General features: G+C 52.3%; 1 protein-coding gene across 2 annotated transcripts in view; it reads right to left on the bottom strand.

Annotated features, from left to right (window-relative positions):
• The window catches only part of COL4A6 (collagen type IV alpha 6 chain), an 856046-nt gene that overhangs the window by 343598 nt on the left and 494560 nt on the right, over positions 1-17888 (bottom strand). For both annotated transcript variants that reach the window (XM_069612628.1, XM_069612629.1), the window contains exon 6: positions 14803-14847. In XM_069612628.1, the coding sequence (XP_069468729.1) occupies positions 14803-14847 (45 nt within the window). The remainder of the gene's footprint in view (positions 1-14802; positions 14848-17888) is intronic.

Genomic DNA, 17888 nt, shown 5'->3' with positions numbered 1-17888 from the left:
ACGGCTACCGCCATGCTCGCTACAGGCACCGCCTCCCGCGATTGGGCAATAACCAGCCCATTACGAGATGAATGGGCTGGTAATTGCCCATTCGCGGGTGGCGGTATGGCCGGGTTCCAAATCCCCATTCTGCACCATAGGGCAGAATGGGGGTGGGGAGCATGGCTGCCCCAGCACCGTTGATAATGGTGCCGGCGCAATTACGAGTTATGCTATGTAAGATCTGGCGGACTGTCATGAACCTGCGAGCAGAACTCGTAATGCGGCGGGAAGGTATGAATGGTGCCGATGCCTTACCGGTACCGTTCATACTGTCACCGTCAGGGTCTTAATGAGGCCCAATATCTCTTTGTTGCAGCATTGCGTGTCCCTCAGAGGTCACCGAGCATCATACATGATTGACACCCAAAGAACCTACACAGAGTGAGCTTCTGGTATTACCAAGGGAAAGCATCTCTTCTTGTTAAATGTGCAATGGGGCATTCTGGGTCATTATGTCTGTTGCCTTGGATGTTCGGAGAAAACCGGATGGATCATTGGCCTGCGAGAGGGCTCTAGGGAGGACGCCTGGATCATTGGCCTGCGAGAGGGCTCTAGGGAGGACGCCTGGATTATTGGCCTGAGAGAGGGCTCTAGGGAGGACGCCTGGATCATTGGCCTGCGAGAGGGCTCTAGGGAGGACGCCTGGATCATTGGCCTGCGAGAGAGCTCTAGGGAGGACACTAGATGGATCATTGGCCTGCGAGAGGGCTCTAGGGTGGACGCCTGGATCATTGGTCTGAGAGAGGGCTCTAGGAAGGACGCCTGGATCATTGGCCTGAGAGAGGGCTCTAGGAAGGACGCCTGGATCATTGGCCTGAGAGAGGGCTCTAGGGAGAATGCCTGGATCATTGGCCTGAGAGAGGGCTCCAGGGAGGACACTGGATGGATCATTGGCCTCCGAGAGGACTCTAGGGAGGACGCCTGGATCATTGGCCTGCGAGAGGGCTTTAGGGAGGACACCGGATGTATCATTGGCCTGCGAGAGGGCTCTCGGGCGGACGCCTGGATCCCTGGCCTGCGAGAGGGCTTTAGGGAGGACACCGGATGGATCATTGGCCTGCGAGAGGGCTCTAGGAAGGACACCTGGATCAATGGCCTGTGAGAGGGCTCTAGGGAGGACACTGGATGGATCATTGGCCTGCGAGAGGGCTCTAGGGAGGACGCCTGGATCATTGGCCTGCGAGAGGGCTCTAGGGAGGACGCCTGGATTATTGGCCTGAGAGAGGGCTCTAGGGAGGACGCCTGGATCATTGGCCTGTGAGAGGGCTCTAGGGAGGACGCCTGGATCATTGGCCTGCGAGAGGGCTCTAGGGAGGACACTAGATGGATCATTGGCCTGCGAGAGGGCTCTAGGGTGGACGCCTGGATCATTGGTCTGAGAGAGGGCTCTAGGAAGGACGCCTGGATCATTGGCCTGAGAGAGGGCTCTAGGAAGGACGCCTGGATCATTGGCCTGCGAGAGGGCTCTAGGGAGGACACTGGATGGATCATTGGCCTGCGAGAGGGCTCTAGGGAGGACGCCTGGATCATTGGCCTGCGAGAGGGCTTTAGGGAGGACACCGGATGGATCATTGGCCTGCGAGAGGGCTCTCGGGCGGACGCCTGGATCCATGGCCTGCGAGAGGGATTTAGGGAGGACACCGGATGGATCATTGGCCTGTGAGAGGGCTCTAGGGAGGACACTGGATGGATCATTGGCCTGCGAGAGGGCTCTAGGGAGGACGCCTGGATCATTGGCCTGCGAGAGGGACTTTAGGGAGGACGCCTGGATCATTGGCCTGCGAGAGGGCTCTAGGGAGGACGACTGGATCATTGGCCTGCGAGAGGGCTCTAGGGTGGACGCCTGGATCATTGGCCTGCGAGAGGGCTCTAGGGAGGACACTGGATGGATCATTGGCCTGCGAGAGGTCTCTAGGGAGGACACCTGGATCACTGGCCTGCGAGAGGGACTTTAGGGAGGACGCCTGGATCATTGGCCTGCGAGAGGGACTTTAGGGAGGATGCCTGGATCATTGGCCTGCGAGAGGGCTTTAGGGAGGGTGCCTGGATCATTGGCCTGTGAGAGGGCTTTAGGGAGGACGCCTGGATCATTGGCCTGCGAGAGGGCTCTAGGGAGGACACTGGATGGATCATTGGCCTGCGAGAGGGCTCTAGGAAGGGCGCCTGGATCATTGGCCTGAGAGAGGGCTCTAGGGAGGACGGCTGGATCATTGGCCTGAGAGAGGGCTCTAGGAAGGACGCCTGGATCATTGGCCTGAGAGAGGGCTCTAGGGAGGACGGCTGGATCATTGGCCTGAGAGAGGGCTCTAGGAAGGACGCCTGGATCATTGGCCTGCGAGAGGGCTCTAGGGAGGACGCCTGGATCATTGGGCTGTGAGAGGGCTCTAGGGAGGACGCCTGGATCATTGGCCTGCGAGACAGACTTTAGGGAGGACCCCTGGATCATTGGCCTGCGAGAGGGCTCTAGGGAGGACGCCGGGATCATTGGCCTGCGTGAGGGCTCTAGGAAGGACACCTGGATCACTGGACTGCGAGAGGGATTTGGGGAGGACACCGGATGTATCATTGGCCTGCAAGAGGGACTTTAGGGAGGATGCCTGGATCATTGGCCTGCGAGAGGGCTCTAGGGCGGACGCGTGGATCATTGGCCTGAGAGAGGGCTCTAGGAAGGAAGCCTGGATCATTTGCCTGAGAGAGGGCTCTAGGAAGGACGCCTGGATCATTGGCCAGCGAGAGGGCTCTAGGGAGTACACTGGATGGATCATTGGCCTGAGAGAGGGCTCTACGGAGGATGCATGGATCATTGGCCTGCGAGAGGGACTTTAGGGAGGACCCCTGGATCATTGGCCTGCGAGAGGGCTCCAGGGAGGACGCCTGGATCATTGGCCTGCGAGAGGGCTCTAGGGTGGACGCCTGGATCATTGGCCTGCGAGAGGGCTTTAGGGAGGACACCGGATGGATCATTGGCCTGCGAGAGGGCTATAGGGAGGACGCCTGGATCATTGGCCTGCGAGAGGGCTCTAGGGAGGACACTGGATGGATCATTGGCCTGCGAGAGGGCTCTTGGGAGGACACCTGGATCATTGGCCTGTGAGAGGGCTCTAGGAAGGACGCCTGGATCATTGGCCTGAGAGAGGGCTCTAGGGAGGACGCCTGGATCATTGACCTGTGAGAGGGCTCTAGGGAGGACGCCTGGATCATTGGCCTGCGAGAGGGCTCTAGGGAGGACGCCTGGATCATTGGCCTGAGAGAGGGCTCTAGGGAGGACGCCTGGATCATTGGCCTGCGAGAGGGCTCTAGGGAGGACGCCTGGATCATTGGCCTGCGAGAGGGCTCTAGGGAGGACGCCTGGATCATTGGCCTGCGAGAGGGCTCTAGGGAGGACACTAGATGGATCATTGGCCTGTGAGAGGGCTCTAGGGTGGACGCCTGGATAATTGGCCTGAGAGAGGGCTCTAGGAAGGACGCCTGGATCATTGGCCTGAGAGAGGGCTCTAGGAAAGACGCCTGGATCATTGGCCTGCGAGAGGGCTCTAGGGAGGACGCCTGGATCATTGGCCTGAGAGAGGGCTCTAGGGAGGACACTGGATGGATCATTGGCCTGCGAAAGGGCTCTAGGGAGGACGCCTGGATCATTGGCCTGCGAGAGGGCTCTAGGGAGGACACTGGATGGATCATTGGCCTGCGAGAGGGACTTTAGGGAGGACACATGGATCATTGGCCTGCGAGAGGGCTCTAGGGTGGACGCCTGGATCATTGGCCTGCGAGACGGCTCTAGGGAGGACACTGGATGGATCATTGGCCTGTGAGAGGACTCTAGGGAGGACACCTGGATCACTGGCCTGCGAGAGGGACTTTAGGGAGGACGCCTGGATCATTGGCCTGCGAGAGGGACTTTAGGGAGGACCCCTGGATCATTGGCCTGCGAGAGGGACTTTAGGGTGGATGCCTGGATCATTGGCCTGCGAGAGGGCTTTAGGGAGGACGCCTGGATCATTGGCCTGTGAGAGGGCTTTAGGGAGGACGCCTGGATCATTGGCCTGAGAGAGGGATTTAGGGAGGACACTGGATGGATCATTGGCCTGCGAGAGGGCTCTAGGGCGGACGCCTGGATCATTGGCCTGAGAGAGGGCTCTAGGGAGGACGGCTGGATCATTGGCCTGAGAGAGGGCTCTAGGAAGGACGCCTGGATCATTGGCCTGCGAGAGGGCTCTAGGGAGGACGTCTGGATCATTGGCCTGTGAGAGGGCTCTAGGGAGGACGTCTGGATCATTGGCCTGCGAGAGGGACTTTAGGGAGGACTCCTGGATCATTGGCCTGCGAGAGGGCTCTAGGGAGGACACCTGGATCGCTGGCCTGCGAGAGGGATTTAGGGAGGACACCGGATGGATCATTGGCCTGCGTGAGGGCTCTAGGAAGGACACCTGGATCACTGGCCTGCGAGAGGGATTTAGGGAGGGCACCGGATGTATCATTGGCCTGCGAGAGGGACTTTAGGGAGGACGCCTGGATCATTGGCCTGAGGGAGGGCTCTAGGAAGGACGCCTTGATCATTGGCCTGCGAGAGGGCTCTAGGGCGGATGCCTGGATCAATGGCCTGAGAGAGGGCTCTAGGAAGGAAGCCTGGATCATTGACCTGAGAGAGGGCTCTAGGAAGGACGCCTGGATCATTGGCCTGCGAGAGGGCTCTAGGGAGGACACTGGATGGATCATTGGCCTGAGAGAGGGCTCTAGGGAGGACGCCTGGATCATTGGCCTGAGAGAGGGACTTTAGGGAGGACCCCTGGATCATTGGCCTGCGAGAGGGCTCTAGGGAGGACGCCTGGATCATTGGCCTGCGAGAGGGCTCTAGGGTGGACGCCTGGATCACTGGCCTGCGAGAGGGCTCTAGGGTGGACGCCTGGATCATTGGCCTGCGAGAGGGCTCTAGGGTGGACGGCTGGATCATTGGCCTGCGAGAGGGCTTTAGGGAGGACACCGGATGGATCATTGGCCTGCGAAAGGGCTCTAGGGAGGACGCCTGGATCATTGGCCTGTGAGAGGGCTCTTGGGAGGACACTGGATGGATCATTGGCCTGCGAGAGGGCTCTTGGGAGGACGCCTGGATTATTGGCCTGCGAGAGGGCTCTAGGAAGGACGCCTGGATCATTGGCCTGAGAGAGGGCTCTAGGGAGGACGCCTGGATCATTGGCCTGCGAGAGGGCTCTAGGGTGGACGCCTGGATCATTGGCCTGCGAGAGGGCTCTAGGGAGGACGCCTGGATCATTGGCCTGCGAGAGGGCTCTAGGGAGGACACCGGATGGATCATTGGCCTGCGAGAGGGCTCTAGGGAGGACACCGGATGGATCATTGGCCTGCGAGAGGGCTTTAGGGAGGACACTGGATGGATCATTGGCCTGCGAGAGGGCTCTAGGGAGGACGCCTGGACCACTGGCCTGCGAGAGGGATTTAGGGAGGACACTGGATGTATCATTGGGCTGCGAGAGGGCTCCAGGGCGGACGCCTGGATCCCTGGCCTGCGAGAGGGCTCTAGGGAGGACGCCTGGACCACTGGCCTGCGAGAGGGATTTAGTGAGGACACCGGATGCATCATTGGCCTGCGAGAGGGCTCTAGGGAGGACGCCTGGATCATTGGCCTGCGAAAGGGCTCTAGGGAGGACGCCTGAATCATTGGCATGCAAGAGGGACTTTAGGGAGCACCCTGGATCATTGGCCTGCGAGAGGGCTCCAGGGAGGGCGCCTGGATCATTGGCCTGCGAGAGGGACTTTAGGGAGGACACTGGATGGATCATTGGCCTGCGAGAGGGCTCTAGGGAGGACACTGGATGGATCATTGGCCTGCGAGAGGGCTCTAGGGAGGACGCCTGGACCACTGGCCTGCGAGAGGGTTTTAGGGAGGACACCGGATGTATCATTGGTCTGCGAGAGGGACTTTAGGGAGGACGCCTGCTGGCTAGCTATTTTAAGATGTCAGTAGACTTAAACACTATTGGAGGTTCTTCCTCTGCTCCACATCCTCTCTAGTGCCGCGGCGGCGGGTGACAAGGTGCTGCGCTGATTCTCGTCTCTCCTTTTTGATGGTAGCCTCTTTGGACTGTGCTCATGCACTTTCACCGGAGATGAAACTACTGGGTGGACTCCTGAAGGGTTCACCCGAGGGTTTCACCATCAACCACATCTCCCGCTTGAAGGACTGTTTACCTGGGTCTCTGATTTTCAGGAAAGCTGGTCCTTGCCTCCCAGTCCAAACCTGGTAACCCACAAAATGGTGCTCAAACTATACGAACTCCCACAACAGCCCTTTCTTGCACCCTAACTTTTCCAGACATCTTAGGGCGCACTCTTCTGGCACTGCTCAGTCCTCTCTCATCCAACTCAAGCGGATCAAGGAAACAAACCCTGCATTTGACCACATTACTGTCAAATGGCATTCAACATTGTGATGACCTCATGGCTGGCCCAAGGCCACATGTACGTCTTCTAAGGGAGCCTCCTCTCTGCTGCCAGCTCCTCTCAGGACTCAGACAATTCAACCACAGCCAACTCCTGCTCCTGCCTTGAGGCGTACTGCAATTTCAAACCTACTTGCATTGCTTGCAAGGCTACCAGCACAGTTCACCCTTCTGACAGCGCTTCAACAGTCCCCTACAGCAAAGCGCTTCGATGCCATGGTATGCCTTGCTACAGAGAAGCTAAACCCTTTTCCAAGCTTTGCTGTGGAACTTCAGGCAGCTCTGCTCACCTTCTGGCGCCGCCTGAGACCCTCCCAGGTCTCTGGACAGTGTTCAGCACGCTGGCCCTATCCCCTGTTGCCTACACTCTTTTCTCTCTGCAAAGAATGTTGCAACAGTGGTGAACATTGAGTAGGATTCAGACATCACTGCTGGCTTATGGTGGGTATACTGCAAAGGAATATTTGGGAAGTATAGTGGCAAATGGTGCATTTATATTCATGAGGCCACACACCCCAAATGTCTGTGTGCCCAGTTACCACATCAGGGCCAGACTCCAGTGTGCCCTGTAACCACATCAGGGCCAGATTCCAGTGTGCCTGTAACCACATCAGGGCCAGACTCCAGTGTGCCTGTAACCACATCAGGGCCAGATTCCAGTGTGCCCAGTAACCACATCCGGGCCAGATTCCAGTGTGCCGTGTAACCACATCAGGGCCAGATTCCAGTGTGCTGTGTAACCACATCAGGGCCAGACTCCAGTGTGCCTGTAACCACATCAGGGCCAGATTCCAGTGTGCCCAGTAACCACATCCGGGCCAGATTCCAGTGTGCCTGTAACCACATCAGGGCCAGAATCCAGTGTGCCGTGTAACCACATCAGGGCCAGATTGCAGTGTGCCCAGTAGCCACACCAGGGCCAGATTCCAGTGTGCCCAGTAACCACACCAGGGCCAGACTGCAGTGTGTCCTGTAACCATGTCAGGGCCAGATTGCAGTGTGCCTAGTAACCACATTAGGGCCAGATTCCAGTGTGCCCCGTAACCACATCAGGGCCAGATTGCAGTGTGCCCAGTAGCCACACCAGGGCCAGATTCCAGTCTGCCTAGTAACCACATCAGGGCCGGATTCCAGTGTGCCCAGTAGCCACACCAGGGCCAGATTCCAGTCTGCCTAGTAACCACATCAGGGCCGGATTCCAGTGTGCCCAGTAGCCACATCAGGGCCAGATTCCAGTGTGCCCCGTAACCACATCAGGGCCAGATTCTAGTGTGACCGAAAAGCACAATGCGGAAACATTTTATTACCCCCATGAAGAGCTAAATCCATTATTGCAATTATGCACATGAAAGATGGATTCCAGTATTTCCAGCAAGCACAGCAAGGCTCCAATCCTAAAGGCCCAGCTAGCTCCAGTGTGCCCAGTAATACTACACGGCCGGATTCCTAGTATGCCGAGGGAACACACAGCAAAGCAAGGACTTCACTCCAACGTACATCAGACACCCCACACAGCCTCTGGCACATGACCAGGACTTGCACCCCCCATCCTGCTAACCTATAACAGGCAGCTCTGTGGGAATGGACTCTAGATTGGGGTCCGGAAGGGGTCATGAGTGGTCTCAAAGACTGGTCGAGGTGCAGCTGCTGTTTCATTGGGAGGTGTGTCCACACTGGATTGCATCTTCTACCCTGCTCCTCCTACCCCCCTCCAGCCTATTTCTGCAGGAGTCTGTCCTGATACATTCTGGTTTCATCATCATCGTCTTGTGGCCAATGCTGGATTTGACTTTTATGGACTTCATTGATTCACTGTGTGTCACCCTTTCTGATGGTGGCCCTGAATCATGCTGTTCCCATCTTCATCTTGTATCCTGGCTTGCAACATTATGTGTTACTACTGACTTCTGCAATTGTATTCGCTCTCCCCTCTTGCTTCTCCCCTCTCTCTTTTTGACTGCTTACTCTCTGTTCTCTCCTCCTCTCCCTTTCTCCCTTTTCCTATCTCCTCCCCTCCTCTGCTTACTTTCTTCTATGCACTTACTCTATCAGAATTGTCCCTGGACCTAGTATGATAGCAACCTCGTCTGTCTCCTCCCCCATCCCCTTACTTGTCCCCCCCTGCAGCACTATCTGAAATGTCGCCAGGCCTAATATGATAGTCACTTGTTTTGTTCCTCCCCTCCCTTTCTGCACCCCTCTCCCTCACCTTTTGTTTTCCTCCAGCTCTACCAGAAATGTCGTCAGGCCTAGTACGGTAGTCGCCTGTCTGTTTCCATTTCCTTCCCACTCTCCCCCTCCCTTCCTTATCTATGTCTTAGCTCTTGCACAATCTGAAATGTCGTCAGGCCGAGAACGATAGTTAATTTCACATCCTTACTGTTCATGGCCTGTAAGAATGTCATTGTATTTTCCCTTGTTCCCTCCCTTGCCTTGAAGCGCTTTGAAACACATTGTGTATAGGCGCTATATAAATAAACTATCATATCATGCAGTGGGGGTAGGCTGGAGGAGGTGCTGGCCACCATGACATCCCACGGAGAACAGTCGATTTCAGACATGAGCATGCAAAGAGCCTAGAGTCTGGGTAGAGGTGTATAGTGTGGGGCTTGCATTGACATATGCAATGCAAACCATGGAATGTTGGCTAGCGGTGGAACCCTGGGTCCCCTCGTGGTTCCATGGATGACAGTTACCCATTCAGGATGGGAGACACAGCTGAGAGGAGGATGTTCCCTATGCTCTTCCTCTTCCTATACCCTATACCCTGAAACATAAAGTACTTCTACAGTTCGCACTTGCTGGCTCCTGTCTCATACCTGCATCCTGCGTCTTCCTCCTGGAGCTGCACATTACAATTTACAAGCTCCTACATGTTGCAGCTGCCTCCTGGCCTCCACGCAAGGGTGACCAACACATGCATGGGCAGTGTTCGCAACATGTTGCTTGTGATCTACAGGTGAAGGACCACAGTCATAACACAGCACGGCAATTAGGGTTTAAGGCAAGCCAAGCACAGTGGCAGTCGATTGGTAGTCGCTTTGTGCCCAGAGATGAAGGCAGACTCTTGAGACCCTATACCAGGTACCAAGCTCTCTGTGCACTTGGACGTCGTTACTTGAGATCCATTTGCCATGAGATTTTCTTTAAAGTACTCCTATTAAAGATGTTGATGTGTTGCAATGCTCTGCCTTTCTGCAGGGCTCACAAAAGTACATTGGCTTCATAAATGGGAGTTAATATCCTGCAGAAGCACTGGTGAGTCATGAGTGCCGCCGAAACGTGCCACGCGCAGATCATGACTACTGTTATGTTCTTATGCGTCCAATCTATAACATGAAATGGCGGGCCTTCCAGGGACAGAAGTACGAGAGGAAACCACAAGCAATGACAAAAACAGGAAAAACGCAAATGGTGACATTCAAACGCTCTATGTTTAATTAGGCTTGTTCGCTCACAGATGGTAATGGAACATCTTTTTAATGAGCAGCTTTCCTTTGTGGCGGGATCAAACACACTTGTGGACATTTGGCTGCGGGATTGTGCGCAATCTACACAATTCCACTTTCTGAAATGAGGGAGATCCCCAACACATAAATTACAGAGCGAAGCATTTCATTCTGTTCACTCTGTCCTTATCGTTTTGTTCCAGGGTTTTAATCACAGCCTGTGTTCCCATTTAATTTTATGGGGAAAAGTTTTGCAATCACTCCTAAAAAGTAACTAAAAGCCGACAACTAGCTGGACCTCATCAGCGGCCAACATTAAATATTTAATCAAAGCAAGCCGCGAGCAGGCAACGGCACAATGGACACCATCTTAAAATGGGCAGCAGAGTCTAAACAAAAAACTGTTCCAATTATAAACGTACCATTCCATGCTTATCTTCGGGAGACTGGTTATCCCCCCTTATTATATAGTCAGCACAAATGCTCACACGTCCTAGGTTACAAAACCGTCAGCTATCACTCGTTTGTTTATGTTTATTTATTTATAATGCGCCGGAGTCTGCACGTATCAGTGTGCGACATGTAATCCAACAAGAATAACTCACAATCTAAACAAACAATAGCGTCTTGAGGCATTTTCTAAAGGTGGTGCTGTTTTCTTCCATGCGCATTTCGATAGGGAGCTTGTTCCAGATCAACCCTGCCTGAGCTGTGAAAGAGCGTCCATTACCTCTGACTCGTTTGCATTTGGGTTGAGCAGACGCATAGAGTCCTTAGACCGGGTAGCTCTAAGATGTTTCTCCAGGGTCAGACGCTCTTTCAGATATCCTGGTACTTGCCCGTATAGGCATGTATGCACAATGGTGCTCATCTTAAATGGTACTCTGGCCTCTACTGGCAACCAGTGGAGCCCCCTCCTGTGCACAGATACCGGGTCGCTTCTTGCAGTGCCTTTAATCATTTGAAGTGTCTGAAGCTTTTTGATGCAGCCCTTGCCTGCTCCGCCAGAAGAGCACTGTAGTAGTCGAGCCTAGGCATTATCACAGCTCGAACGAGTGTGGTACAATTTGCCAAGGAAACATAGGGCTTGACCAGTCTAAGCAGTCTTAGATGGTATTGGGATTTGCTCACAATACTGCATACATGGGCTTCTGCACCACGGGATGGCTCCAAGGTGACCCATAGGGTTTTAACCTTACGTGCAGTTTGTATATAGTGTCCGTCAACGGTGAAGCCTTCATACTATGTGGCCAATTTAGCACGCGACTGCGTGGAACCAAAGATCAGGAACTCGGTTTTGGCAGGATTAAGACAGCGTCCATTTATTGTCCTCCAAATTTGGATGGATTTATAAATTTGTTCCACGCTCTCCATATCTTTTGCATATTCCCCGCTCAGCACCATGATGAACTGAGTATCGTCTGCATAGTTCGAAGAACGCACACCTAAGGAGTCCAAAAGGTCGCATAGGGTGTGGCAGAAGATATTAAACAGAACCGGGGAGAGGCCTGCTCCCTGCACCGCAGTTAATCAGCTCCGGCTGGGAGCGTGCATGGCGCCAGACTACTCTTGACTTTCTATAGGAAGGAGTTAATCCAGTCAATCACTCGACTGGAGCAGCCCCCGTGGCCCGCAAGCCTAGTGAGCAGTTTCTCGTGGTCCACCAGACCGAAGGCTGCTGATATGTCTAGTAGAAACAGCAGCCCCGATTTGCTCCTATCCATAATGTCAAGCATTGCTGCCTGCAAATCCAGAAGCGTGCTTTCTGTGCCCTAAAAAGGCCTGAAAACCAATTGCCTGGGGTAAGAATCGAATTATTTTCCACATAATTCTGGAGCTGTGTGGTCACCAAATTGTCTATTATTTTTAGTAAAAAAGGGCACGTTCGGTATAGGTCTCAAACTACTACAGATTTTATAATCTTGCCCAGGTGTAACCATCACTTTATTCAATGAGTCTGGCACATGGTTAGTTGCAAAGGTTGCATTGGCAAAACGAACCAAAAAAGGAATACAAGTTTCCCTGTTTTCCAGAACAATTCTTGAGGGGATAGTATCCCCTACACATGTAGTGGGGTGCATTTTCTTGAGGATCTCCTCCAATTCTTCTCTGGAGGAAGCTTCAAAGGAGAACAAAGCAGTGTTTCTCTGCTGTAATAACTCTGCGGCAATGGACGCCGGGCAGACAAGTGTCTGTCCAGGTTAACAGCAACGTTAAGGTGCTCCCAGCTCAAGAGAACACATGAACCCTACAAGGCTCGTGGCACTCATTTGCTTTTTGTCAAAAAACAAATCTTTATTTGTGTTGTAGTGGGCATTGAAAGCCTTACAAATGGCTTCACCAATCAACATAAAACGCGACTTCACGTAATCACACAGTTTTAAGTAGACATAAACGATAGTTGCATTTCACTGCTAATGCAAAAGTTGCAACCACAAAATAATTGTGACTGGGGGTTAGTATGCAAGTGATTTATATCATGTTTATAGGCACCCTGGAAAAAGCTCTTCATACATATAGAATATCACAGAGTGGCATGAGCCGGTCAGATAGCACAGCGAGTAGAGTGCTCGCTTTGACATCCCTGCAGAGAGGGCCAAACTCAGCCTTTCATCCTTCCGAGGTCAATAAACGAGCACCACACACTGTGGGTAATGATAAGCAGCGCTTAGATAACCGAGGGTTTGTAGCACTATGTAAAATGCAAATGTATGATCCTTGTAGGGGTTCACTTGTTCTCTTGAGCTGGAAGCATGAGTGATAGCTGAAGGTTTTGTAATTTAGAAAGTGTGATATAATAAGGGATGGGTAACCAGTCTCCCACAGATAGATATTTGTAGAACTCCTTCCACACTTGAGTCTGGTCTCCCCATAAAAAAATTAATAAGTGTAAGTACCCAATGGACGTACTGTACCCTTCCATGCTTACACAGGTTATGACCATCATTCGTTTTCATGCAGAAAAAGGCCCTGCAACCGTAGTGCAAACTTAAGTGCATGGTGCGTGACATGTATCTAACAGATGGCGCTCCGTTTACGCCATCTGCGTAAACATCGATTAGACCGCAGACTTCAAGCCTAAACATCTCCTGAGCGCGCTAGACTAAATATCTCTGAGTCGTGAGGATAAAATCTGAGATTAAATATGAGGACAGGGCGTACACGTCAGAGGGCTGTCGGGATCGCTTCTGGGAGTACCTCCACGGTGCCCCTTGGTGGTTTCACCTCTCGGTGTCAATGGCAGAGCAAAGAGAGGATGTGGCAGAGGAAGTGATCCTGGGGTGCTCCTGTGCTGGAAGCCCAGCCTGTATCCACACCTCACCTCAGTGCAATTCAATTTCAGTGGGACTCTGGTCGGCACCGGCCAAACAAGGGGCATACCATTACCAGGGAGAATTTGGTGACCACCTGTGCCGGCATATCGGAAGTGGAAGAGCATGAAGAGCAGAACTCATTACGAGTATGGTGGTGTTTCTGGAGGAAATATTGGCCCTCATTATGAGTTTGCAGGTATTTTGGAGGTAAATCTTCTGACATACCACCAAACGGATTTACAGTTACCACCACTTGGTCCCTGGATTTACCACAGGATTACAAGGATTACAAGTTGTGGTAGGTGGTGTAAATCCCCATTTTCTGGAGTCCAAAGGACTCCATTGGAGATTTTATTGCGGAATTACCGCCGGTGGAATTACGAGTGGACATTTTTGGGAGAAAAAGTGGAGGATTCACCTCCAGCCTCATGCTCGAGGTACATCCTTCACCTTTCCTCAAAAAATCGGCGGAATTACCACTCGTAATTCCACCTGTGGTAATTCCACCAAAACGTGTAGTTTGGTGCTGTGGGAAAAATGGAGGTAACGGAATTACCTCCACTTTTTTCCCTGCACCGCCAAACTCGTAATGAGGCCCATTGTGCGACTGGAATACCGGTATCAACACTCGTTTGGGCAGGAAAACCGCCCAAATATGGGTGTGGATTGGCGGCGTTATTCCTCATTATGGGGCCCCACTGGGATTTGGAGGAATTCGCACACGTGGTAATTACTCTGTTTATTGAAGGAATGCAGTGGAAAAACATCCAGCTAAGTGCAGGAGGTTTCCCTCCACATTACCTCCCAACTCGGATTATGGCGGCGCAGTGAGTCCATCGCTGCCACTTTTCCCCTGCACCATCATACTCACAATGAGGGCCAACGCCTCTTGAGGTCATTTTCCTTTCCAATGGCAATGTTTCAAAGAATCATGCTGGAATATGTATGGGGAATGCGTGCGTTACAGCACGTGTGACCATGGGTCCCAAATACTGAGGCCGCTTGCCCAGTGTTATAAGTCCCAGCAGGAGTGCGGGGTAAAACAATTAATACATGGGGGGGATATATGGGGGACACTCAAGCTTTACATCTTTGCACATCTGTCCAAGGATTCCAGGTCCAGTTCCAGATCCTGAAAGACCAGCAGGGACATTCCCAGGGCAAGACCTCTTTCCCAATTCAAACCAGGTGCTTGGGCACCACTGGGAGAGCGGTGAGGTGTGCAATGCCCAGGCAACACTGCGGATATCCTTTTCAGGCAGTGCGCTGGCTCACCTCCCAGACACTGGACTTCTCTTTAAGAGACATCAGGTCCCGCCCTGCACTGAATGCACGAGACCTCCCTGTAAATGGGCTCCCCTCTGACCTCTCTCTGTGACATTCTGGCACTTGATCAGTGTAAACATGTGGGGAAAATGCAAACATTCCCAAGCGCCCGTTTACGCCTGGGCCGGTGCCTCCTACATGAACCATGTACCGCGCATGCGTGCAAATATATCCATTCATATCAGAGCCTTTAAACATATCACACAGCAGCACACTTACCGGGATTCCGTTTATGCCTTGAAATCCGGGAACGCCCATAGGTCCCTACATTTAGGAGAAATAAAACAGTGGTCAAGTCAGTGGTTGCATTATTGCATTAGTCAAAGTACAGCCCTTGTGTGCAATCAATGCAGTTTATATTGAAGCGAAGCGCCTAGAAACACTAGTGCACAGGCGCGTTATAAATGCCATATCACATCATACCAAGCAAATGTGGGAGGAAAACATGGCATTAAGCTGCATTCTCTTCGTTAAACACACCAGGCCTAGTAATCGAGTGGGGTGCAGAAGAATCCCAGCCCCTTTACACAGCATCCCCCTGTCCGGTTTTTACATGTGATCAGCGTTGGCGTTACGGGGGCCACTCCATATCTCCCTATCGCCAAGAGGTATAGTGCAGGTGGCACGGGGCGTTATGTGCGCTCTGTGGCTCCCTTCCGCAAGGATAGATATGGTCTTTGCGCCCAATCAGTCTCATATGGTCTGTGATTCACCTTCGTCATTGAGTGATGGGCGGCCCGTGCGCTACAGGTCTCGCAATGCTCTGCCCTGAATGGCTGGTACCCCGCTTTCTGCGTTCCGTGGCATCATTGTACATAGACTAGTTATTTGGCAGAACTGTCTTCTAGTGCGCCTCTTCCTCATCAGGCTCAGCGTTCTGCACCTCCCATTGGTCTGCATAGAATGGATCCTGCGTGAGATCATTTCACATAGACTTGAGTTTTTCTAGTGGCATCTCCCTCATCAGGCTCAGCTTCTGCACTTCCCATTGGTCCGCATAGAATCCACGTAGAATCATTTCAAATTGAATCGAGTTTTTCTAGTGCGCATCTCCCTCATCAGGCTCCATGTTCTGCACTTCCCATTGGTCTGCATAGAATAGATCCCGCGTTGGATCATTCCACATAGACTTGAGTTATTCTAGTGGCATCTCCCTCATCAGGCTCAGCTTCTGCACCTCCCATTGGTCTGCATAGAATAGATCCCATGTGGGATCATTTCTCATAGACTCGAGTTATTCTAGTGACATCTCCCTCATCAGGCTCCATGTTCTGCACTTCCCATTGGTCTGCATAGAATAGATCCCGCGTGGGATCATTCCACATAGACTCGAGTTATTCTAGTGGCATCTCCCTCATCAGGCTCCATGGTCTGCACCTCCGATTGGTCTGCATAGAATAGATCCCGCGTGGGATCATTTCTCATAGACTCAAGTTATTCTAGTGGCATCTCCCTCATCAGGCTCCATGTTGTGCACTTCCCATTGGTCTGCATAGAATAGATCCCACGAGGGATCATTTCTCATAGACTCGAGTTATTCTAGTGGCATCTCCCTCATCAGGCTCCATGTTGTGCACTTCCCATTGGTCTGCATAGAATAGATCCCACGTGGGATCATTTCTCATAGACTCGAGTTATTCTAGTGGCATCTCCCTCATCAGGCTCAGCGTTCTGCACTTCCCATTGGTCTGCATAGAATGGATCCTGCGTGAGATCATTTCACATAGACTCGAGTTATTCTAGTGGCATTTCCCTCATCAGGCTCAGCTTCTGCACCTCCCATTGGTCTGCATAGAATAGATCCCGCGTGGGATCATTTCTCATAGACTCGAGTTATTCTAGTGGCATCTCCCTCATCAGGCTCAGCTTCTGCACCTCCCATTGGTCTGCATAGAATAGATCCCGCGTGGGATCATTTCTCATAGACTCGAGTTATTCTAGTGGCATCTCCCTCATCAGGCTCAGCGTTCTGCACTTCCCATTGGTCTGCATAGAATGGATCCCGCGTGAGATCATTTCACATAGACTCGAGTTATTCTAGTGGCATTTCCCTCATCAGGCTCAGCTTCTGCACCTCCCATTGGTCTGCATAGAATAGATCCCGCGTGGGATAATTTCTCATAGACTCGAGTTATTCTAGTGGCATCTCCCTCATCAGGCTCAGCTTCTGCACCTCCCATTGGTCTGCATAGAATAGATCCCGCGTGGGATCATTTCTCATAGACTCGAGTTATTCTAGTGGCATCTCCCTCATCAGGCTCCATGTTCTGCACTTCCCATTGGTCTGCATAGAATAGATCCCACGAGGGATCATTTCTCATAGACTCAAGTTATGTTATTCTAGTGGCATCTCCCTCATCAGGCTCCATGTTGTGCACTTCCCATTGGCCTGCATAGAATAGATCCCACGTGGGATCATTTCTCATAGACTCGAGTTATTCTAGTGGCATCTCCCTCATCAGGCTCAGCGTTCTGCACTTCCCATTGGTCTGCATAGAATGGATCCTGCGTGAGATCATTTCACATAGACTCGAGTTATTCTAGTGGCATTTCCCTCATCAGGCTCAGCTTCTGCACCTCCCATTGGTCTGCATAGAATAGATCCCGCGTGGGATCATTTCTCATAGACTCGAGTTATTCTAGTGGCATCTCCCTCATCAGGCTCAGCTTCTGCACCTCCCATTGGTCTGCATAGAATAGATCCCGCGTGGGATCATTTCTCATAGACTCGAGTTATTCTAGTGGCATCTCCCTCATCAGGCTCAGCGTTCTGCACTTCCCATTGGTCTGCATAGAATGGATCCTGCGTGAGATCATTTCACATAGACTCGAGTTATTCTAGTGGCATTTCCCTCATCAGGCTCAGCTTCTGCACCTCCCATTGGTCTGCATAGAATAGATCCCGCGTGGGATCATTTCTCATAGACTCGAGTTATTCTAGTGGCATCTCCCTCATCAGGCTCAGCTTCTGCACCTCCCATTGGTCTGCATAGAATAGATCCCGCGTGGGATCATTTCTCATAGACTCGAGTTATTCTAGTGGCATCTCCCTCATCAGGCTCCATGTTCTGCACTTCCCATTGGTCTGCATAGAATAGATCCCGCGTGAGATCATTTCACATAGACTTGAGTTATTCTAGTGGCATCTCCCTCATCAGGCTCAGCGTTCTGCACTTCCCATTGGTCTGCATAGAATGGATCCCGCGTGAGATCATTTCACATAGATTCGAGTTATTCTAGTAGCATTTCCCTCATCAGGCTCAGCTTCTGCACCTCCCATTGGTCTGCATAGAATAGATCCCGCA

This window comes from Ambystoma mexicanum, chromosome 5p, assembly GCF_040938575.1.
Source record: "Ambystoma mexicanum isolate Mex_15411 chromosome 5p, UKY_AmexF1_1, whole genome shotgun sequence".
Classification (NCBI taxonomy): Eukaryota; Metazoa; Chordata; class Amphibia; order Caudata; family Ambystomatidae; genus Ambystoma; species Ambystoma mexicanum.
The sequence above is the reverse complement of the archived record's forward strand: the minus strand, read 5'-3'. Positions and strand labels throughout refer to the sequence as shown.